The following is a 25186-nucleotide window of genomic DNA, read 5'->3' on the forward strand; positions in this document are numbered from 1 at the left end:
TGATAACACTTGAGCAGCCTTGGATGAGTGTTCACAAAGCTAAATTTCTTATTTGTCTGGAGAGTGTTAGCTTATTAAAATACAGGTATGCAGAAGAGATTGATTAGACAGATTTGTAAAAGCTGGGCAATATCAACAAATTGATGTAAGTTTAAAGGAAATGAAACCAAGCAACAAAAGGCAAGAATTACCTTCTTTTTTGATCCTATTAGTAATAGAGTTGGGATTTTCTAACTCATGAGGTTGGCAGGAGCTGCTTATTAGTTTAAAGGTTAGCATCATTCTCTCTCTGGTCTGGTGACCTTTTTGCTCTATATCCTAAGCAGCAATGTCATAAATATTGTCAAAAACCAAATGAGAATGTGGAAAGATTATTGTAAAGTTTCATTACAGTAATCTTCTTGTGATAATAACAACTGAAGACATGCCCTCATGATGATCTTCATTGAACAATAGCTACTGTTTATTAAGCACCTGCTGAGTGCCAGGCACTCTGCTAGGCACTTTTATCTGATATAATTGGACGACAATGCTGTGAGATAGGTCTTATCATTCCCACTTCATACAGAGGAAAAAAGTGAGCTCGCATGGGTGAAATTACTTACCTAGCATTGTACAGTCAAAAATGGAGTTGAAGTTTACAAGCAGGTGTGTCTAACTTCAAAGCACTTGAGTGATTTGGGGGAAGAGTATTAAATGTAAAACAAAACAAAACAAATGAACAAAAAAATATCCAACCAATTATTAACCCAGGGAAAGAAAAAAAATCCTGCATAAAAGGGAAATGTAGTCACCCTATACTGCTTGGCTCTGCTCTAAACAATACTTGATACACACCCCCGTTAGGGCCATTCCTAGTTAAACGTCTCTGAACTGGTTTCCTATCACCTAAATGGTTCATGTTGTAACTTTAATTAAAGGACCAAGAAGAAGCTTGTGTGCGTGTGTGTGTGTGTGTGTGTGTGTGCGTGTGCGCACGCACGCGCTTGTGTAAAATATGTGCGAATTGGCCAAGTAATTTATCTATGCCTGAAAAGCAGATCAAGTTTTAGAAGTAAATATCAAGGCCTCTGTTGGGAGATAATTCTCCATGGAGCTCTTGTTTTTCTCCATATCTTGTGAGCAGAGGCACTGACTGTCTGTGTACATTCTGGACTATCTTTTCAAGAATGTTTATGTGGTGAACAGCCTTGAAGACAGGGATAGTAACTTCCTCTGGAGCAGTCATTCCCAACTGGTGGCAATTTTGCCTCCATGGGGGATATTTGGCAATTTCTGGGGACATTTGTGATTGCTGTTACTGAGGGCTATTAACTGATTGCTACTGAGGGTAGCAGCCAGAGAAGCTGCTAAAATATATTGTAATGTACACAACGGCCCTCAAACACACACAAAATTATCCAGTCCAAAGTGTCAATAGGGTTAATACTGAGAAACCCTACTGTGGATCAAACTCCAGGTCTCTTCATTGTCCAGTATAATAAAGACAATGTCTCCATATGTTACAAAAGTTAGGTTTATTACCCTCCATAGAAGATCGGGTGCCATTGAATCGTGTCTTCAAAACTAGTTAAAATGGTAAATGTTAAGTTATGTATATTTCACCACAACAAAAATATATGGAAAAAAATATTTAGGTTCTTTAAACTTGGGGTTCTTCTCCTGAAATGCAGGCCGCTGTGTATCAGTTAGCCCCATTCACAAAGCCCTAAGGAGTGGGGCCTTGGTGAGTGGGTACAAGTGGTGATACTCTAGCTACTGACATTGCTGTGAGCAATCAAGTCCTTTGTCTCTGATCCAGGAGTCACATATCTTCTGCCAGCATCCATGAGACTGTGGCAGGATAATGTGTTAGCTTGCAAGTGGGGTAAAATTTGAGACCTTTCATGGTCCTTGATAGCCTCCACTGGCACCAGCTAGCATGTGCGTTTGTGTGTATAATGGAACACTATGGACAGATTCTGGCCAGAAAAGAGACTGAATTCTTTCCCAAGGTCCAGACTTTTTCATTTTTGAGATGAGTTCATACCTTCAAACTCATGGGAAACTGAAGAATGTCACATTATTTTATGTATTCAGAAAAACCAGAACAAATATCTTTTCTTAGGAGTTTAAGTGTAATAAGAATTTGGTACTCTTTTAAAAGTTAAAATTTTTTCCATGCATATTCCAAATCAATCTGGCTATCCATAAGCAGTGGAACAAGTACCTGATTAACTAATACCTGTGGTTATACCCTGGCACTGACTACTCACGTGCCAGTATGCTCCGTTTATAAAATGGAGCTTTTCCAAGCTAAGGAGGCAAGAAATGAGGCTGTTCCATTATAGTTAAGTATATTGCCCCCTAGAAGTGAGGATCAGGTAGGAGAATCTATCATCTCAGAAACACAGGCAAATAAATACCTATTAAACAGGCAAATAAATAATTATGTTTTAGATTTTGTTCCATCTGACAGAAAAGAGCAGAAGATAGAGATAATAACTTTAGAGTGGTTTCGGATTGTTTTATAGCTTTCCCCATTAGTTTGTAGCAGATTTTGATTAGTAAAATAATGAGAATTACAAAATATTTTTATGCTAAGTAGTTTCATTAAATAGCATTTCAGCCAGTGCCGTGAACACTGGAGCAATGAAAGCTTTTTTTCTTTTTTTTTTTAAATTAGGGGTTGTGATATATACTATTTATTTATTTATTCAAAACTTTTAATCAAAATTAAACATAAAATATTTTTAAAAGTCAGCCAATTCAACAGAGATGGTAACAAAAATGACGACTTGCTGCCCCACCTCTCCCTACCTGGATTTTTTCTTTACAGAGGTAACCAGTTTGAACTACTTTGCTCTTTCTCATGGAATACACTGCTGTATTTCCAAACCATACATCTCTCCTTGCCCTCCATTTTAATACCTGTGAGATCTTTGGGTCTTATAAGTGATGGCATGTCATCGTTTAATTGATTTTTTTTTCATTCTAATTGTACATAGAATTATAGAGACCCTTTTAATTGGTGACATCTAAAATTTGATAATATACATTTCCTGATTTTATTTTTCGAATGCAGATATTATTTATTAACTTCATCTCTAATTACTATGGAACATGATTATTTAGATCCCTTACCAACTTCTTCCCACCCCTCCTCTCCAGTAAGCCCACATGCACACAAAACTGTACATGCGTATGTTTTCCCTTCTTCCTTTCCATAATTTTTTATGTTTCAATTACAGTTGACATTCAATATTATTTTATGTTAGTTTCATACGTACAGCATAGTGACTAGCTTGTGTGTGTGCGTGTGTGTGTGTGTTAAGTTCTATGAGTTCTTTATAAATCTTTATAAATCCCTTATTGGATGTATCATTGGTGAATATCTTCTCCTATTCAGTAGGTTGTCTTTGTGTTTTGTTGATAGTTCTCTTGGCTGTGCAAAAACATTTTTAGTTCGACGTAGTACCATCTGTTTATTTTTTCTTTTGTTTCTCTTTTCCAAGGAGATTATCAGAAAAAAATATTACTAAGAGCAATGTCAGAGAGTTTACTACCTATGTTTTCTTCTAGGAGTTTTATGGTTTCGGGTCTTATGTTTAAGTCCTTAATCTATTTTAAGTCTATTCTTGTACATGGTATAAGAAGGTGGTCTAGTTTCATTTTTTTGCATATACCTGTCTAGCTTTCCCAACACCATTTATTGAATAGACTGTCTTTATCTCGTATATTTTTCTATTATAATTTTATAATAATTTTTAGCTAATTTAATATATACATTATTTTTGCTACGTAAGTATTCTTATTAGCTGAGCCATATCGTGTACTCTGGTTACATTTCCTTTCTTATGTAACCCCTTTTTTCCTCTTCCCTATTTTAATAATTGCCTATTTTTTTTCATTTGCTTAGTTTTTTTGTGTAGTTATTATCAAGCCATCTCCAAACTGCCAGATGTTGATCTCCTCTTGGTATACCCAAACATATACACTGATAATGAAATCTCGATTTTATTTTTAAGCCTTTCAATCATCTTCCTCAAGCTGGTTAGCTGTTCTCTGGATCTGCTTTTCAGGGTTGTCCTGACATTTTTCTTCAGCATTCTTTTGGGAATTTCTCTTGCTTCTCTAGTGCATGGATCCCCTATTTCTTGGATTTTACATTTTCTTCTTCTTTGACTATACCATTTTTGTAGAACTCACCTCTAGGAGCTCCTCAAGAAAAGCTTCATGAAAGACAAATTTTTTTGAAACTTTGCATGTCTAAAAATGTCTTTTTCCTCTGCTCATATTTGACTGTAAGTATAGCTAGGTACAAAATTCTAGGTTAGATATAATTTCTCTCAGAATTTTGAAAGCATTGCTCAACTGTCTTTCCCATTCAGAATGGTGGTTAGGAAAATTTGGTGCCATTCTGTTTCCTGAGCCTCTGTAAATACTCTTTACTTTCCTGTCTAGAAGTTTTTAGGCTCATTTTTTTCTTTTTGGAATTCTGAAAATTTCCAATTCTGTGCCTTGGTGCAAATTATTTTGCTTATCAAGCTGGATGCTCAATGGGCTTTTTTTTAATCCTGGAAACATTTGTTTTTTCAATTCTTAAAAAAATTATTTTGAATTATTTCTTTGGTAATTTCCTTCTCTTTCACTTCTCTACTCTTTCTGAAACAACAAGTATTTAGATATAGGCCCTCCTAGACTCATCCTATACTTACTTCTCCTACTTTCCATCTCTATTGATTTATTTTTCTATTTTTCAACTATTTTTAAATCAAAAAGCCTGTGTTTATCTTCTATCTGTTGATTTTTTGCTAGTCATGATATTTTTGATTTCTAAGAGTTCTTTTGTCTTCTCTGAATGTCCCTTTTTATAGCCTCCTGCTCTTATTTTATGGATGTAATATCTTTCCTTAACTCCCCAAGGATTAATTGATTTTTAATTAATTAATTAATTAATTAATTTTTTTTTTAGGCAAAGCAACACTTGGTTAACCACACAGATTACAAGGGTCTTGTCAGTTTACAATATTTTTTCTTTTTTTTTTTTAATGCCTACAGCACCTAGTCTTCCTAAGTGGTCTCCCATTCAAGTACTAACCAGGCCCGACCCTGCTTAGCTTCTGAGATCAGACAAGATTGGGCTTGTTCAGGGTAGCATGGCCATAGAGTAATCGATTATTTTAAGTTTTCTTGTCCTGTATTAGTTTTGTTTCTTCTGAATTTTTTTTTTCCATTTTTATGTTTTGATCTCTATCTCCATATTAGAGGCTTTCCTTGGCTTACAGGGTAGATTTTTTAAAAAAAACAAATTGAAAGACTTTGACATGTAACATTATATAAAATATCTGGTTAGATTTTAGAGCAAAGCATTAAGGAAACTCTGCGTGCACAGGTAGTGCTCCCCGGGTTGGGGCATTTCATTGTAAGGTAATTGGTCTTTGCAATTTCATAGGCAGACCTCCAATTTCAGTATCTGTATTGTTCTCTTGGATTGGTCTATTTCCTTTGATTGGAATCTTTCATCCACTTCCTTTGATGCTGAATCCTGGCTGTGAGCATTTGGGTCTTCTGCCTGTAAGAAGGGGGCTTGAGGACCTTCTATTTAGTAAAGAGGTTTATTCCTCTTGTTTTCAGTACAGTACCTTGTACTTAAGTCTAGCAGCCCTATAGTTTAACATTTTTAACCGATTTCCTGTTTGTCCAGAGAATACTTGCCAGTAGCACTTGCAGCTGCAGCATTTACCCCAAGATAACTCACGGATTACAGTCCTAACTTTACCCCCCCAAAGTTTGCCACGAAATATTTCACTTTTATTATTATATTCATATCGTTCTAGTATATCCATAATCTTTGGAAACAAGTGACATCATTCCATTTATAGTGTTCTGTTTTTAGTAGTGGTATTTCCATTTACAATATATAGTAATTCTCGATCTCTGAAAATGTCAAATCCTAGAAAACGTAGCATTCCTACGCATGATGTTAACATTGTTCTCGAACGGTTGTTAGCCGAGCATTCATTTGATGAATCTGACTTTATATACATTTCTGTTACATTAGGATTAGAGACAAGTTCTGTTTGGAAATAGCTCCAAGAACAGTTTTTATATTTTATTTTCACATTGAAAACCAGTCAGATTTGCTTCAGCCTCAAAGAGCGTGTTTATGTAAAATAAAATTAATGCTAGCAGAGAGCTGCACTTTTTTTTTTCTACACCTATTCTATCTGTGTGGAGGGCCACTAGACCTGCAATGCCTTTCCTAAACTGAGAGGAATTATGCACAAACAACATTTTCACAATTCTTCATTTTCAAGTCATAACCTCTTAGCGAATCATATTCATGTTTGGTGCTATAAGCATCATACACAGCTAGAAAAGTGAAGATGAGGGTGATCTGGCTTCTTAATTTCCATGTGCATCATCAACAAGGCTTTCTGTGATATCACATTTTATAGATTTATGTTTAATTGATAGAAGTGGCGTTAAAACATTTAAGTGTAGCTTTCAGAGGTTTCTGATGTAATGAAAGAGAATTAATATTTACTTCTAAAGTGAGAAGACTTAATGGGGAATTTTTTTTTTTCTAGCGAACACTAAATATTCTCATGCTATCTAATATGTTTTCAATGTGTTATACCTTTTCATTTGGGTGTTGCAGGAACTTGCGGAGTTTGAGTTGGCCTGGGTGAGCCAGCTTTCAGCAGGTGGCTAGCCAGGGCTTCATGTTACTTATGTCTTTACAGGGCCAAATCTGTGAATATAATCACTCTTTTTGTAGGTTATTGTTCTTCAAACTATATCTAACCTCCCGCACCCCACCTGTGAAAGTAAACCTCTGAAAGCTGAAAACAGGAAGCAGTACTTTATTATTATGAAAAATTGAAACTGATTATTTCAAAACACATTATTCAACTTGGGTAGAAGATGATTTTTAGTTTCCATGGGAACAGAAATAAAAACAAGTGCAGTAACTTCTGTACTTTCAACATGTATGCCTGAACACTTTCTGCCAAACCCTGTAACAAATCCTTACTCTTACCAGATTTCAAATGTAGTAAGTGTTACATGGAGAAGTGGATATCTAAAGTAGTTTTTTTTTTTTTTTTTTTTGGTTCTGATTTTCAGTTTCTAAGTCTAGCATATTTTAGAGAGGGAGACCTGATAGGTAGGAATACGAAGGGAGAGTAGGTTGGGTAGGTAGGATATCTTGACTAGAAAATTCTAACATGTGTTGTTATCTCAAATAGGAAAGATCTTAAATATTAAAATATGTTCCTCAGGGAATTCTGATGTAAATAAAAGAAAAATCAACATTTACTTAAATGTGAGTGGGACATCAGCTTTGTGCTGTATTTATATGCCTTTACCATTTCTAATTTTGGGGGGCCACTGTTACTGTCAGAGATATGAGTTTAAAGTGTAAATTATTTGTGCAGCACTATCTATCTGTGAAAATACCTTCGAAATAATTGATGCTTTCAATATTTTGTGGCTTATTTTCATATGATTACCGTATTCCATCTTCTTTCCTCTTATCATTCATGAATCCTGAGTTAGCCTCAGTAACTGCATGCATATTCTCTAGAAAACCTGAATACTTCTGGTTTCCCCTGAGCTGTCCCCACAAGGATATAGCCAGTGACAATAGCTACCAGATTTTTTCTGTCTTGCCATATAAACCAACCATTTTCTCAGAATGTCTGTCACCAAGTAAATAGTAAGATATCCACATAGGTAAACTCAGGCAAAAGCACCTGAAATGCCAACGCTGGTGTTACAGCAGAATAATCTGGTGTAACTTTTCTAATGTTAACGGCAAATTGCTTATTAATAATAATGTACTTTTAAAAGGTGAATTTCTCAAAAAAGGGAAAAGACCTCCTAAAGGTTTTATAAAAACCTTTATGTTTAAGGATACATATTATCTGTAATTATACATATATGTGTAATATGTCTGTTAGCTGTCCTTTGATGCTCTTGACGTCAGAGAGGCTGTGAGACTGGAATCATCTAGGTGACGTCTGCGTTCACTATTGTACTATTATGTACTTCAGTTTAGTGAGTATATAGGATAGAGTGTAATGAATACCCTTTCTTGACTCCAGTGAAACATAAGAATTGTGCTTTTTACAAAATATAGTATTATACAATTACTCATAGGCGTGAATTGCTCATAAAATTTCAGGATGAATGTACTCTGCAGAGACACAATTTCTACCTGAAAATTGGTTTCGTCCAGATTTTTTAGTCACAAACTGACTAAAATTTGACGTAAATGTCAGGGCAGAAAACTTTAAGCATAGGTAAAAATATCTTCCTGATTCATTGCCTTTGCAGTGATGTGTTTCCTTTTTATATCATGACTCTTACTAAACAGTGGCATGGTCATGTAATTAGAATTAATCTAGTAGCACTGTCTTTATGTCCAGATATCATTCTGTCAACAACCAATCCTGTTTTCTCCCAGCTTTCAATAAAATTGACATTTCTTAAGATAAAAATACAATCTTCATTTAGAAGCATTATTTCAAGGCATTATTACAATTAGAAATTTTAACCAAAATGCTTTTTCGAAGTGGTATATTTATGGCCATCCTGTTTTATGTGTGGTTTAGAGCCTTACCATGCAAAGTGTTGTCTGAGGATTAGCAACATCTGAGAGCTATTAGAATCACAAAGTTTCAGCACTGTCTTAAAGGATACTAGGCTGGAAGGAGCTCTTTAAGGTGTATTGAGTTTGGGATATTACTCTATACATTTTCTTGGGAAAATAGTTATTACAATCAAATGATCAAAGAGTTCCTCTGTTAATTTTGGACAAGTCTGTGGGATTTTTGGATAACTCTTTAATTGAGTTTCTTTACCTGCGAATTCGGATAATAGCAGTATTTACCTCAAATAATTGTCATGAGGTTAGTTTAAATATGGTTATGCATGTGAGGTGTATAGGGCATAGTACCAGGTACCTGGAAAGTTTGCAATAGATGTGAGCCTGCCATCATCATCCGTACTTTCCTGTGGGCATATGTTATGCTGGCTTTTATCTGTGAGAGGCACATTATATTTAAGACAACTATTGATATAGTACTGTGGTTAATATGGCTATGGACACGGAGATGAATAAGAAAGAACCCTTTTCTCTAGGTACTTCCATAGAACCAAGTCTCATATTTCATAACTGTGCACTGTGATTTGAGTGCACTAAAGGAATTTGACAGGTGTGATGAGGGCATAGCCTGCCTTAGGGAGCGAGAAGGCTTGCAAGGTAAGGTGGGTCTAACAGAGGGAAAAGAAGGGCATTCTGGGTAAAGTATAAAAAAACAGAATGAATAATATAGTATGGAGCAGGGGCAGTGGCCAGGGCTCTTTTCAGCTTCTTCCACAGAGGACACACCTTTTCCCTCCTCTCCAGGTAGTACTGCTCTCTCAGAAGGGCTGGGTTTGGCCATCCTGCACTGCCACAACCAGCCAGCCCTTTTCTCTTTATGAGGAAGCTGACTTCCCAAGTCTGTACTGAAGGGCTTCTTAAGGAAATAGGAGAGAGGGGAGACAGAGGGAAAGAGAGGAAAGAGGAATATAAATATGAATGTGTGTAGTGTGGGGGAGGCTGTCTGGTGAGGGAAGATAATGGTATGTGATCGAAGGGCTGCTGCAGCAAAATACCATGGACTGGTTGGTTTGAACGATGGAAATTTATCTTCTCATCGTCTGGAGGCTGGAAGTCTGAGATTAGGATGTCCTCAGAGTGGGGTTCTTCTGAGATCGCTCTTCCTGGCTTATAAATGGTGTTTTCTCCCTATGTCTTCATGTAGTCTTTACTCTGTGCATGTGTGTCCTAATCTCTTTTTCTTTTAAGGACATCACTCATATTGGAGTAGGGCCCACTCTAATGACCTCATTTTTAACTTAATTATCTCTTTAAAGTCAGATTTCACATTCTGAGGTACTTACCGAAAGTCAGGACTTCAACATATAAATTATGAAGGGACACAATTCAACTCCAAACAGTGAGGAAAAGGGATTTGTCTTTGATTTGATGCTGTCTTATAGCATCAAAGAATAATATTCAAGGAACAGAGTCAGCTCTTAGAATGTATGTCTGAGAAGGATATGATCAGCAATTATTAGAAAGGGGAGAAGCAGAGACATGGAATCCAACTCAGCCCAGCCAGTCCCTCTGCCTCATTTGTCCATTAATCGTATATTAGGGGTAGGGTTTACTAAGTGACTTATTAGATTACCATGGTGACCAATTTATAAACAGCCGGGACCATTGTCTTTCAATTTAAAATCTTTATTTTATTTTTTTTTTTATGATGCAGGTAAAATATCACCCACTGGTCATATACTCCATGGCAAGTTGCTTAACTTTCCTTCATGCTCAGTTTCCTACTCTTTACGGTGGAGATCATCATGCTGCCCTACCTCATAAGAAGATGTAGTTAGAAAATAGATATGAAAGTACTTTTAGAAGCATAATATGCCACTTAAATGTCTGTTTAGTTATTTAATTATTATGCCCCTAACTGGCCGCTGCCAGCCTGCCATTCCAGCTGAAGACAAAGTTCTGTGTTACCTAAATCCATATGCTAATTTATGAAGTTTGTTTGGTATCTCTTTCTGGAGCATTTGTATTACTTTTGAGCATGGACAGCAGTTCAGAAACAAACAAAAGAAAGCTATTGGATGATCAGTTTGTTGTGAAAAATGCATGTCAGGGAATTCAGAAGCCAAGAATAAAGAACTAAGACCAATGATAATTAATAATCATGTCATGTAGATCGCGCCTATCAATTTAGTGGACCAGTGGCTGAACATCAGTCAGCATTTTAACTGTGTTAACTGATAAGAGCAAGACAATTGCTAAAGTGTCTCAATATTATTTTTTGTTTGTTTTCATGAGATTTAAAAAGGAATATTGCTCTAAGTTGCCCAGTAGTTTACAATTTCATTAGTGCAAAAACTGTACCATAATATTTAATCAAGCAACCTCTCAACTTCTATTCATTGGCAAGAAAAATGGAGTGACAATAATAACAAACATATTCGTATATATCTCTTCTTCAGTTTACACTTGTCTTTTATATGTATGGTCTCATTTGGGCCTTACTGCAATCCTGTGAGGTCATTATTATCATCCAAAGGGGACTCTGAGACCTGGTGAGGTGGATTATCTGGCCTGAAGCTATAGCATAACCTCTGCCTTTCCACCAGACCACAGGTGCCTCATCCTACGCAGTATATATTTTGCATTGCCAGTCTACAGCCCCACTGCAGAGAACATCAGGAGACACAAGTCTTGCATAGGAACCACCCAGGGACCTTCCTTGGGTATGAACATACTTTCTTGGGATCATGTGAGAACTGGCTTCTCTGCAGGGAGGGGAGGTGAAGTCATGTGTGGGAGCTCTGCTTCCCTTGACTGCAGAAGGGACAATGTGATTGGACCCTGGAAAAAGGTTTTCTTCTTCCTGTTTCTCTTCTTTCTTCCTCACTCCCTCAAACTAAATTTGCAATGTGTTACTCTTACTTTTTCCTTTGGTACCCCTGCTCTTTTCTCCTCACATTCCCCAACTCCTCCCTTTCGGTTGCTGTGTCTACTTTTCTCAATCTAAATTGTTAACATCATCAGAATTTTCGTAAGGTCCTCTGAGGTGGGGTTGGAACATGGGCTGCTATATACATGACGTTCCTTGCTCGATGAGGTAACACTGATGTCCAACCAGCTGTGACTGTCACCACTTCCCTGGGCAATCAGGCAGGTTTAGCTAAATGGGCAGAGGCTGAGAACTACTTGGGGATTTTGAGGAAATTAAATAGTTGGAACATTTATTTTTTGGGTGGGAGTGGGGCGGGGAGTGGGAGCACTTTATTAAAATATAATGTGGTTATCTAATAGTATTTTTCTAGCACTTTCTATATTTCAATTCTAAGCAAGCTGCTATTCTCAGATTTCTTTGTTAGTTCATTCATTCAGCTTTCTCATTCATTCAACACCACCATCGACCTACTCCCAAGAGTCACCAGATATTTTGTGAAGGGAAACTTTATATACCTGAGACAAGGGAGGTAGCTTCCCAAGAGTCAAACTGTGAAATAAAGCAGGGAAATAACCTGAGGTTTGTCCCTCAGGTTAAACGGTGCGTTCTGTGGGTGTCAGTAGACAGAGAGAGGTGGCCAGCTAGCTGTACCTGGTGGTCAAGAGTTTGGGCATATAGCTTTCAAAAAAAAAATTGAAATAAGATTCTCATAACATAAAATAAACCATTAACCATTTAAAAATATACAATCTTGTGACATTTAGTACACTCACCATGTTGTACAACTGTTACCTCTGTCTAGTTCTACCTCTATCTTTATCATCACCCAAAAGGAGATCTCATACCTATCCAGCTGTCATTCCCCATTCTCTCTTCTCCCTCCTCCCCTCTCACGTCTCCCCAGGCCTGCCTGGCAACCATTAATCTGCTTTTCGTCTTTATAGATTTGCCCGTCTTGAATGTCTCACATAAATGAAATCATGTATGACTCTCCGTATCTGGTTTTGCGTATGTAGCTGTGTAGCTCATGGCCCGACTGTCAGGATAGAACTGTTCTAGCTGTGAGAGAAGCATAGTTCTGCCTGTGGCCATTGAAGAATCTCATTTACCTGAGCAAATTCTCCTTCGTGAGAGTCCCACCGCTATGGTTGGATGTCAGTTCTGGGTTGTGTGAAGGGTACCAGATGCCTCTTTGACAGGTTTTCCATGGCAGGAGAAGAAGGGAAAGGATTGAGGAGGAGCGCCACTCACTCACTTTGCCTCTTGTATTTCTCTTTATCGTAAAGAACAGCTCCCTCCCACCAGGGATGCCCACCCTCTTACAGAACAGAGTGCTCTTTTTCTTCTTTGCAGGCCCTCGCCATGGTATAGATTTTATCTGTGTGTGTGTGTGTGTGTGTGTGTGTGTGTATGGGTGTAAGATCCAGTGTTCCTTCTGGGGATGATTTGATTGATGTATACACTGGAAACATCTTTAATAATTTAATGCCTGCTTCAAAGGAGATTACACCAAAAAGCACATTGCTTTTCATTTATTCATTACAGATCTGTCATAGCAGCATTTTTCTTTCTTTTTTTTCTTTTTTCTTTTTTTTGCCTTATTGTAGTGTTGTAGTAATAATAAATTTTGTTCTATACTCAGGTTATTTTAAAGGATTATAAGCCTTTTAACTAATGTTACTGTCTTATTTAAATTGATCAAATTGATATTTCAGCACCATAACCTTGCATTTCTTAAAGCCGAGCTGATCAGATGTGGATTCATTTGAGGACTACTGAAATAGCTGTGCTGGGAAAGTCTAATAGAGATAATAGGATAAAAGCATAATCCTGTTTGTTAGTGGTGGTAGTAATAATAGCTAGCAAAGAGAACAGAACCTGAATTTAGGGCTGGGTGTCTCCTTCCCCTTAAAAAGAGATTAGGGTATTTACCATCTCTTTGCATTAAAAAGAGAAAAAGAAAGTCTATGTGTTTGGGAACTGGGAATGAAGAAAGTGGTAAAATGGGAAACAAAAAACTAAAAACCAGCACACAATCATTCTGCAGCTTTCAGGTATAAATCCAGATATCAAGAAAGGAAAGAGACTTTTTCCCATTTAGACAGAAGGTAGTCACCTTAACAGACTTTAGCAAACTCTTGTAATATATGCCCAGAATGATAAGGAAAATAGTTAGATTTCTAAATGATAACAGTAAATTTTGATTTTTTTCTGTTATTGTTACTAATTTTTTTTATTATTATTAAGAAATGGTATATAACTTCTCTTTAAAACCCAAACCAAAAGTTGCTATGAATAGGAAAGTTTGGGCAGAGTAAGGATTAAAACAAATTTAAGAGAGTGTTATATAATTATCAATTCTCAGAGATAATTTAAAAAGAAATTTTTTATTGGCCATTAGTGCTGTAGTATTTCTGTTTCTGTTTGTTTGCTTTGTTTTTATTTTTGTACTGCTTCAGGTACTCTGCCTAACAATCTTTATAATGTTCCCTCCCTAAATCACACCAAAAGTCTTTAATACACATTGAGAAATGTTTTGTTCTCAGGTCAGTAATTCTTTAAACAATAAAAGTAAGGTTGCCTACTGCAGATGTTGTATTTTCTGACTGTCGAAAGTATACTTGAGTGTGCTTGCAGTAGCAACTAGGTGAAGTATCAGCTTCTTGTGTGATTTGTTCAAGGGAGAATACCAGAACTTTGGGACAAGATTACTTTCGAGTCAAATCCTAGTCCTGCTTGTTCACCCACGTGTGATGTTGGAAGTGTTGAATGATTTCTCATTTTCCTTATTTGTAAAATGGGAATCAAAGAGTGCTTCATAGGGTTACTGTGAAAACTACATAAAATGATGAATCTATAAGCGCTGAGCATGACGTTTTGCATAGACAGGTGATGGATATGCATCTTGTCTGTTCTTTTGACCTGCAAATACCGTTCATGCTGGGTTTTGGAAGTTTCCGTGACGAGACGTGGAAGATCTGTCGGCAGGCTGCCACACTCAACCTTGGGTGTCCCTTTCCTGACATGTGTTCTTACTGCCCCTCTCCTTATGCCTTATTATAACATGGTGGTTACTGCACTGCTCTGAGCTCTTTACGATCAGAGACTGTTGTGTTCGTCTCCCAAAATCTGGAGTGCTGCTTAGCATAAACGAGTGCTCAAGGCAAATTCGCTCAAGTCATGGTGACTGAGAGCCACCCCCCCCCCCCCCACCCCAAATATCTCTTAGGGTTCCCTTAATCCCTGAAAGACACTAGGAAAGGACCTGACTGTCTCTGGGCCTTTCCATCTGACATGTTAGTGGAGAGTCACCCACAGTGTTTCTCGGACTCGGCTCCTCATTCCAGCTCACCCCCATCTGGAGTCCCCTCTGTCTTAGTGCTTCATTGAGGAAACCCGCCCCCCCACCACCACCACCACCATCAACCTCCCGGTGCTGACTCCTTTTCTGCCCCTCACTCCCCCCAGAAGCCTTTCTCCTCAACGATCCATAAACGTTATCTTTGGCCCGGGACATTTCCTCAGTTCTGTTTTTATAATGACAGCGCTCACCCTCTCCTTTGCAGAACTTTCCTCTGCTCATTACTTCAAGTGTGTCTGCCTCAAAGCTTTGCCATGTTTGCTCTCTGTAGAGAGAGGGCAGGACATGAATGTGGAGATGGTGCATATTGTTTTCTCTTTTCGAAATTGGAGCTTTTTCTCACCTTTATTCATTTAGGTCTTATATATAAAAATTAGAAATCCTTACTAAGCACGGTGAGTTACATGTCATGAATCTATTGCCTTTTAGCGCCGTCTGGCAGATCTGCTCCCCTCCCACCTTAGTTTGTGCCCACCCGGCCTAGTGGCGAGGATGATGTTTTCCCCACAAAGGATTTCTTTTACCTCCTGCTCTGGGCCAGACACTCCACTAAGCTTCAGCCAAGGACCTTGCAGTGCAGTTTCCTCTCTGCTATGGGAGTTTTAAGAGCGTTGGTTCTGAAGTCACATGCTTAGTTCTAATGCTGGCTCTCGCATTTATAAACAGTGGGATCTTGGGCTAGATATTTGATTTCTCTGCACCTTAGTTTTTTTCCCCTGTGAAATGGAAATAATACCGACCTCAGAGGATTGTCATGAGGATTAAATAAGAAGATATTTATGAAGAGTGGAATTCAGTAGACACTCAGTAAAGGTTAACACATTATATACTGTAAAGTACTATGCAGATGTAAAGAAGTTTTTCTTGATTGAAATGTAATAATTATTATATTATTATAATGAGCAATGGAAAATCTCTGTTACACTTCTTACTGTTATATATCATTTCTTTCTATCCACCAGAGGCCAGCAGAAATAATAGATGAGGAAGAAGATGGAGAGAAAGAAAGCAAGGGTACAGAAAAGAAAGAAGAGTTTACAGGAATGAATGGTGAAGTTGAAGAGGAAGGAGGTAGGGAGACTACGGCTGCCTCCGAGCAGGCTGAGATGCCAGGTCACTCGGAGGAACAGGCAGGTCCTGCTCGTGTTAATGGAGGCACCGATGAAGAAAATGGCGAGGAACTGGAACAGGTCAACAATGAGCTTCAGGAGGCAGTGGATGAGGAAACAAAGTCTCCAGGAGCTGGCAATGGACAAGAGGAGGTATTTCTATTGCTTTTGCTCACTGTGTGCACGCATGAATGTGTGTGTTTGTGTGTGTATGCACACACTTAGGGAATTATTCAAGCACTTAGGATTTGCACTGAAACCTCTTACAGTTGAGTAGGGAAAGATCCAATACCATTGACACTATATTATTTTAATCAGTTAAGAAGTACCATCAGCCACCTATCTGACAGTCTGTATTTCTGTCCTTCTCGTCATCCATCCATCCATCCATCCATCTCCTACCTTATTCTACAAAAAATTTACAGAGGCTTCTAATAACATGCACAACAAAAGAGAAACATATAAACAATAAGTATAAATAAGTTAAGACCAGGGAAGATACAAACCAGGAAAGAATATCAAGACCAGTGAAACCTAGACATGATATAAAGAACATTGTTTCTGTTATGGGTGACTTCTTTGTGCTCCATAAATATTAAAGTTCAGTTTATCTAATCTACTTTAAATGGGTTAATTGAATTAAGTGCTCAATATACCAGGCATTCAATAATATACATAGTTCTATTTTTTATACACTGAGGGTGAAGAAATATGTGTTGAAACCTTCTTCCCAACCTGTTTACCCACCACTGACCCTGGGACAGGATATTTTCAAGTCCTGGCATTCTTCCATAGCAGAGATAAAGTTCAATAAGAGAGATTAAGTTAGATGCTGATGGATAGGCTCAAGTTGAATTTCATAATGTAAGAGGCAGGTGTACTCCACAGCATTGTCACCATCTGCTTGCACCCTTCTTTCTTGTCTATCAGCTCAGGGCTACCTCCTTCAAGGCTGTGACCTCTGACTAAGGTTTTGGTCTGTTCATCCCTGACACCCAGTATATTGAAAAGCTTTTTTTTTTTTTTTAATTATTTATTATTGACTCATCTGCTCATCTTACTCAGGGAAACCAAGTTTAGTAATGGTAAAATGATGAATGTTCTTGTGGCCAGATTTCAATAACCAGTCCAAAGTTATCTGTAATCTACTATATTGCTTAGACAAATATATATATATATATATTTTTTTAACATTTGAATGAAAACATTCATGTCTCTCATCTTTTCTCAGCATGAAGTAATCAAAGTCCTATACTATAAGGAATTTCCCATGTGTAATTCTATATGGTTATTAAAATTTAGCTAAAATTTATATTCTGAAGTTTGTACATTTAGCTACAGCTAATGTAGCTAAAATAATAATAATAAAAAATTTTGGTCAATTACATGATTCCCTTTACTTCCATAAGGAAACAAAACTAATTTCTCAAGGAAGGCAAAAGAAAAAATGTTTCTCAAGGGAAGCAAAATCTCTTGTCTGGGGACTCGTACAGGAAGCACAATCTCATAGAGTATCCTCAGCGTCATTTGTATGGCAACTGCAACGGCAGGTTTCATGAAGCTCCTTGTTATATATAGCTCTTTGATGAATATTTACAGCATAAAATCAAAGTCTAAATCAAAGTATAACTTCTATGCGGTATCCAGGTAGTAAAATTCAAGTAAGCATTTTTTCCAGTGGCCTAGCTTCATTCAATGTTATAACCGAAAGAGGTTTTGCAGAAGTAAATAGATTACCTGTCCTTCTATTCCATAAATTTAACTTTAAAAAATAGTCTTGATATAGAAATTAGGCATCATTCAGGATAAAGCTTATGTAATTTGAAGTATACATGTTAATGGTATGTATTGAGGGTAAATCTAAATTCTTGGGAACCAAATGAACAAGTGCATGATACGTGACTAGTTAGGGATTTTAAGGACTCTACACAGGCCTAAGACACAGCAGTTACCCACAAGAGGTTTAATCTTGTTTGACCCATCTCTCTTATAATGATAATATATATATTTTTCATTCTCTGTAAAGTATTAGTATAGGTATATGTTTAGCATATCAATTATATGAAAAAACAGATTTATAGGAATTATAAATTATGCATTAATAATTAACTTTTTCAAAAAGATTCTTTCTATATAAAATGACTAAATATTCAGTTTGCCATGTAACATTTTGTTCCATGTAGCAGTTCTTAGGCAAAGTATATGATTGTTGGAAAACAGCAGGAAATATATGACAGATACTCAACAATCAATCGATAATTTTTGAGATGATACTATATTCAAGATACTATTTGAGACACTTCACAAAATAACAATGTGAAATAAGAGATAGTTTCAGTAGCCCTATTTTATTTTTTAGAGCATAAATCATGGCATGTAGGGGAGGAGGTAGTTCTGTTCTCCCCACAATGGTGGGTGTTGTGGGGGCTGTGGAGCCTCTAGGATTCCATGAAGCCGAATTTAAGAACCAGCTAATTCTAATCTCACCCCTTAGTTTTCAGTCTAGTAGGGAAACGCTAAATTTTAAATGAGACAATATCATTAATGACATATGAGAAGTCCAAGTAACAGGAACAAAGGATGCTGTTGGAGAAATGCTGCCTCTGTGTTTTCATTTCCTGTCCTGCTCTTATCTACTTGGTATTTGATGCTACTCAGTACTGTATTCGTAAAGAATTTGTGATTTCTGGTAGAAAACTAACAGCAGAATAGCTGGGATGGAGCTGAATTAATATGATATAAGGGTAGAATTGCTGCATTTTTCTCTTTCCTTTTCTCTGAAAATGCTAAAATGGAAAGTACAAATATGCTGTTGAAAAGTAAAGCTCACAAGAAATAAAAACATTAAGAAAACTGAAGCCTATAGCACAAGAAATGAGTCTGTACCCCTGAAGCACATAGTGGATTATGGCCCAGAAAGGGCTTCTGTACAAATAGTGTTGAGACTGGTATGTCCACTGGGTGATAATCGACAGAAAAACAAAGAAACTCAAGGAACTGTCCTCAGTTGAATGTTTATATGGTTAAATGGAATATTGAGTAATTTTTTTTTCTTTGTAAGTTTTATTACCTTTGTAACTAAAGAGCTAAATATCTTTATTTTGATCTCTTTTCCTCCAGGCTGACTTAGACCCTCAAAGACCACCAAGGCCAGAAGTAAAAATTACTAGCCCACAAGAAAATGATGACAACGAACAAAACAAGGACTCTGCTGTTGTAACATAGATGATTTTAAAAAAGAGAGTATATTGATTATAAGAAAAATGAAGGGTTATAATACTTGAATAATAAGTACAGTTATCACTAAACATAATGTGACAATATGGTTGAATACTACCTACTGAATTATAAAATTAGAGGCCTAAAGGAAAGACTAGATAACTTTGAATAGCTACTAAAGGAGAATGACTTCTTAATATAGAATATATTTTTAAAAGTCATTTAGAAAAATAAGAAGGATAGAGGGTAATTTACACTGGAATACAATTGGGCACTTGTTTTTGTAAAGGATGAAAAAGAATAAGATTACGCCTATCGTATACTTTCTTATAAATTTAGAAGCGAGATTATTAGATGGCAGCTTATGATAAAGTACTTATCAAAAAAAGCATAGAATTTTAAAGAAAGAATAGGAAAGCATGTACTATTTTTTTAAAAACAATAAACTCTTGAGAAAAAACAAATTACAGTTTAGTTTCAGAGATAATTTGGGGATGGCAATGGATTGAAATGTTTCCATGACATGTTGATATTCCTTTCTTTCTTCTTCTTTAACCAAATCCACCTTAAAAAGAATTAAAAAGAATGTAACAGATTCATTTTGAAAGGAGGAACTATTCACTCAGTGTATTAGTGGTTAATATTGTCACGTTTCTCCCTTAAGTGCTTCAGGTTTTTATCCTTGTGGCTTTCATGACACACACTCAGGAAGGAATTATGAAGGAACATCTAATTATATTACTGAGCCTTGTCTGGATGGTTTGCAAATTCTGGTATCCGATGGATTTTCACTGATCTAGTCTATCTTTACCAACGACATCCCTCTCTTCTCCCTGTTATTACATTAGGAAACTCAATATTTGGGTAGTCCAAAGATTGAATTCTCTAATTCTCTCCAAATGATTTTTTTACAAAAAAAAAAAACAAAAACAAAAACGTGTAATAGAAAGGAAAAAGAGGCTTGTGAAGAGTTTGTCACTGCTCAATTTCACTTGCTTTTTGTTTCATTTCTATTGGGACTGCCTCGTCATGTTTTGTCCTCAAGGATATCAGCAGATATTTATTTTCAAGCTAGTATGTTTAGACTCTCAAGCGTATTCTTTTATGTATAATCAGAAGTCATCTGATAGAAATTGTTGGAAAAAAATTTAAAAATTGTCATAATGAAACCAGTTCCCAATTATGGTTTTGTGGACTGATTAAATTAACTCAAAATTGCCTCGTTATGTATATACGGGAAAAAACATAATTGTATTAGTTTTTTGAATTCTCAGGAGATGATGTAGTTCTTCTTTAAGTATAGAAATAATATGTTTTTCTCATATTACAGAATATTTTTGTTAATTATATAGAGATTATAAATTTGAAATTTAAACTGCTAGTGCTTTCATAGAATTCATCATTAATCATAAGTTTAAAATATTATTTCCCCTCCAGGTTTTATAACCAACCATTTGGAATCAGAGTAGTTATGTAAAGCACTTAATAACATTATAGAAAATGGATGTATTTTTCCTAACAGCTATTTTAATATTTTCTACAACTAGGAAGTGTAAGCAGAAAGTATAATGTAACAGTATTGGAAAGAGAAAATGCTATAAGAATATATTAATTTGGGAGGATGAATTATAAATGGTATACTATATTTTTAATATAAAATTTAGATTGTGCTGTCTACTGGTAGGCTTATTTTTCAAATGGGACAGCATAAAGCACCATAGACTATTAACAACAATCTTGTGTTGCTAGGGAAATAAGATTATCTGTTTTTTCACGTTAAATTCCCACACTATTACTGAGCCTGGGTTAATGATTTTAAATATTTATAAAAATAAGTGATTAAATGTAAGAAATTATAACTAAGGATCAAGGTGATTCTTTTTCTTTAATGAGGAGCTTTTCCTCTCCCTTTATTTTATTTTATTTATTTTATTTTATTTTACATTTTATTTCCCCCCTCTTCTTTAATAAAAACATTCTGTCTTTTTTTTTCTCCTACTTCTTTCTTTGTCTTAGGTTTTCAGGAATTTTTTAGGAGTTATTTTAATGAAACACAATGTTATTTTACATGAAAAATGAAGTTCGATATTTTAAGTATATTTCAAGAATGTGATAGGCCGCAATAACTAGCAAAAATTTTGAAAAGTGGGGGTGTGATACTTCTCTTGTATATGCATATTTTACCACCCGTTGACAAGGGGATGAATAAGAACTAATTACGTTTTTTTTAAAAAAGAAAGAAAGAAAGAAAGAAAGAAAGACAGACAGACAGACAGAAAGAAAGAAAGAAAGAAAGAAAGACAGAAAGAAAGAAAGAAAGAGAGAGAGGGAAAGGAAGAAAGAAAGAAAGAAAGAAAGAAAGGAATGAAATATATTATCTAACTGAGAAAGAAATCATTTATAGAATGAAAATCATGGATAATATTTTGGAAATGACTTTAACATAAATGATGAAACTTAATTCACCTCCCAAATGTAGACATTTTCTCCATGGGAAAGGCGGCCTCCATGGCACAGTAGCTCCACAAATAAAGACTGACAAATTTGAAACCATTTGTGTGAGTGAGCAGAAGAGATCTTGGTTAGGTTTCAGGTATTTTATAGAGAGAGGGTGCTATGAAAAACTCATGTAGCTTTTATTTGATACCCAAAGGAATGCTTTAAGATGTTAGTCCTTTGTGATAGATTTCTTAGTTTTAATTTTATGGAACTCTTTTCTTAAACTTAATTTGGTTTTATGACATTTGTAAATAAATGGCTTGTTAGTTGAATTGGAACCTTAGGAGTTTTGCAGAGCAAATAAAGATTTTAACTAAAGTCATTTTCATCCTAAGATGCTTTACCTGTCTTAGCTTCTATTAAAATAGCTATTGAGAGTTCACGGATTTCTAATTATAAAACACAATACTATGGCCATAAGATAACTTTTTACTCATTGTTTTTCTCTATGGCTGTAGGGTGACTATTTATTACGACATTTTTGGTTATATTTCAGGAGATTATTAGAATGCCAGACTCATAGGAAGAGTGTGATACTCCACACTTCCTGCTTTATTTTGAGAGTGTTAGTTCCTGCTATCCTCTGTAAAGACAGAACTATCCGATATATATGTGGCTTGAAGTCAGTCAGCAATCTCTGTAGCTCACGACTATGAAGCCATACTAATTACAAAATTATTTGTACTAACTATTCCAGCTTATAGCACATAAACAATATCCTCAAAACTTTCACCAAATAACCTACCTTCTGCACAAAGGATAAAGTGAATTCACCTAGGAAACTTTCGTGTATTTAAAATTGTGGCCACAGAACAGCAGGAAGTCTCCTTTACTTTATCTCGTTAACTGACTCCTACAGAATTAGTTTTATATTTTCATTTTTTACTCAATGAGTAGCAAAAGAAAAATTTTAAAAAGGAGAATAATTGTTAAACAGAAAGCATCAAATCCGAACTGTTGCCAATCCGAACAGAAATAGACTATATAGATATACATATAAAGATAGCAAATACTTACACAGATGCACTCACACACTTTAAAATATTGAAAGACCTCCTCAGGCATAGCATTATTAATGGAATAAGCCTCTTTTTAGAGAAGTAGTTCAAAAAAAAACACTTGGAGAGGAAATGTTAAGAAATGATGTATATCATGGTGCTTTATGACTTAGTTCCCAAAGACTTTAAGAGATTTAAAATTCTTCTCAAGAAAGCTACCATTTTAATGAAAAATTTTATTATAGGGAGGACTGATTTGATAGATGCTAGATAGATAGATAGATAGATAGATAGATAGATAGATAGATAGATAGATAATCTTGTTTTCCTGAAGTAATGAGAGCATATAGTTCTTTAGTTCTTTGTCATCAATCTTAAGTACCATATACTTTAGGTGCGGAATATTTAATACCAACCCAGACCATGTCAGGTCATTACTGCTTGCGAATATGTGTGTGTAATTTACATGAATGTCTTTTATTCAATTTGTAGTGAACTTGGTACTAAGCAGCCGGGTTCACTACAAACTGAATAAAAGACTAGCTTATTAGTCCACTAGTTTATCTGATGTTCGAGTTTAGTGCAGAAGATTTTTAACTTCCTTGTGTGGATGTAATGTCCTGGAATGGAACCATTTTTTTTTAAAGTCCATCTTTCTAAGGTGATGAGCACATACTGTTCTCATCATTAAATATCATTTTTGTAAATACTACAAGATTTTTGCTTTTCAGAAATTAATCCTGGTATGGAGATGGGTCTGATTTTTGTTCTAACAACATGAAAATTATGTATTTCCTACTGTGAAGTCTAAGTGGCTTGGGTGGAGAATGAAAGTGTGTCTCCACAAGTTGATAAGGAAAAAAATATTGTTTATGAAGAGGCCTAATATCCTGTAGGATATAGGGAATTAGGAGTTTTATAATGCCTGGATAACCATAATGCATTTTTAAAATTGAGAAGTAACTAATGGAGCTCCATTGACTTAAACGAGTAAGCATTTAATTTTAATCCATGAATGGGACCAAATTAATTCTCTGTAATTTTATCAGCTTAAATCATATAGTATAATAGAGTGAGTTATTGTCACACACGTAACAGCATATGGGAAGAGGGAGGGACTGTAGTCAATTTTAGAAGTTTGGAGAAAATCTACTTTGTTTTATTGCTTTAATATTATTCTTGTGCCTTATATCTTTACTATGTACAATGATAATGTGTGATTATCAATGTTCTAAGTAAAGAATAAGTTGAGCTCATCATTTTTATGTGATTTATGTTTAGAACTTCTCTTGGTAAGGAAAATTATTTGTTTTAATCAAATTATGAGCACTTAGGTTTTTACTTCTATATCAGTGCTCACTCTAAAATATAAAAGTTTACTGTATCTAATAAGTAAATAGATCTCTAGTTTTATAATTAAAATTCATCTGAATGGTTTATTGTTTGGTTATGATGTGTTACTAATAGTTCATGTGTTAATTTTTTGCATGACATTTTTTTGCAAATGCAGTAGAAATTTTTTGACTAAACCATGTAGAAATTTAGAACATTAAAATATTCTTCTGTTTCTATTTGGCATGGATATTAAACTTTATCACATAAAGAAAAAAATTTATATCCTCATGTATATGTTTTTTAGTTGATAAAAATTCCAGGTATATTTTTAAAAATCATTATTTTTTTCTTTTATGAAATATTATTAGAGAAACACAGATCCATCCAAGAATTTTATGTTAAATAAAGATAACTTTAAAAGCAAAGAATAAATTACATTACACATTTTGTGTAGATATAGCTATAGAAATAAATTTACAATTTTACAAAGAGATTGGCTAAAATTCTGCTTCAGTTTGTGGGATAGTTTTGTTTTCTCCCTTTGTGTTTGAAAAATAAAAGCAGTTAGGAACAAAAATTTTGCCTTCTAGGTATGTTATAAAATATGTGTGATCCAGGTACCCTGAGAAGACAGCATGGCACCTATTGTGCAGTTGTTATTCCATAGGAGTGAAAAAGTGAACCTCTACTACAAAGGAGGCATCCAGGTTACCAAAGTCAAATCTCTTTAGACTACATGGCTTATAAACATTAGAAACTTCCCACAACCAATGAACAATGACAATGACAGTAATTTCTGCAAGGTACTATAAAATGGCTGGCATGCATTGGTTATAAAATTTTCATCTATGAAAATAAACATTCAGTTCTTCTGCAGATTTCTAAGTGTTTTTCCTCCTCCTAATGGGATCTTAACGTATTACCAATCATTGCACAGGTCTCTCACATACCCTCACAAATTCATCCTTCGTTAAAGAGACAAATGATGCAGGAATGTCCTGCGCTTCTCTTTCCATTGATTTAACAAATTCATTGGTTTAGTGATAACAAAAATGATTTAAAATGCAATAATAATAATAAGTTCAGAATGCCATAAGCCACCTCCCCTTGGTTTCACTATGTTTGTTCTTTTTTGGTTAC

At 35.5% G+C, this 25186-nt stretch overlaps 1 protein-coding gene and 1 pseudogene across 4 annotated transcripts in view; one reads left to right on the forward strand and one right to left on the reverse strand.

Moving 5' to 3' along the window:
- Positions 1 to 21077, forward strand: part of DCDC2 (doublecortin domain containing 2) — a 148835-nt gene extending 127758 nt beyond the window's left edge. For all 4 annotated transcript variants that reach the window (XM_036236683.1, XM_016151861.2, XM_036236681.1 and 1 more), the window contains 2 exons: positions 15849 to 16148; positions 19116 to 21077. In XM_036236683.1, the coding sequence (XP_036092576.1) occupies positions 15849 to 16148; positions 19116 to 19220 (405 nt within the window). In that variant the 3' untranslated portion in view covers positions 19221 to 21077. The remainder of the gene's footprint in view (positions 1 to 15848; positions 16149 to 19115) is intronic.
- LOC118605160 lies at positions 5032 to 5150 on the reverse strand (annotated as a pseudogene).
- Positions 21078 to 25186: the final 4109 nt, after the last annotated feature.

This window comes from Rousettus aegyptiacus, unplaced genomic scaffold, assembly GCF_014176215.1.
Source record: "Rousettus aegyptiacus isolate mRouAeg1 unplaced genomic scaffold, mRouAeg1.p scaffold_m13_p_1, whole genome shotgun sequence".
Lineage (NCBI taxonomy): Eukaryota > Metazoa > Chordata > Mammalia > Chiroptera > Pteropodidae > Rousettus > Rousettus aegyptiacus.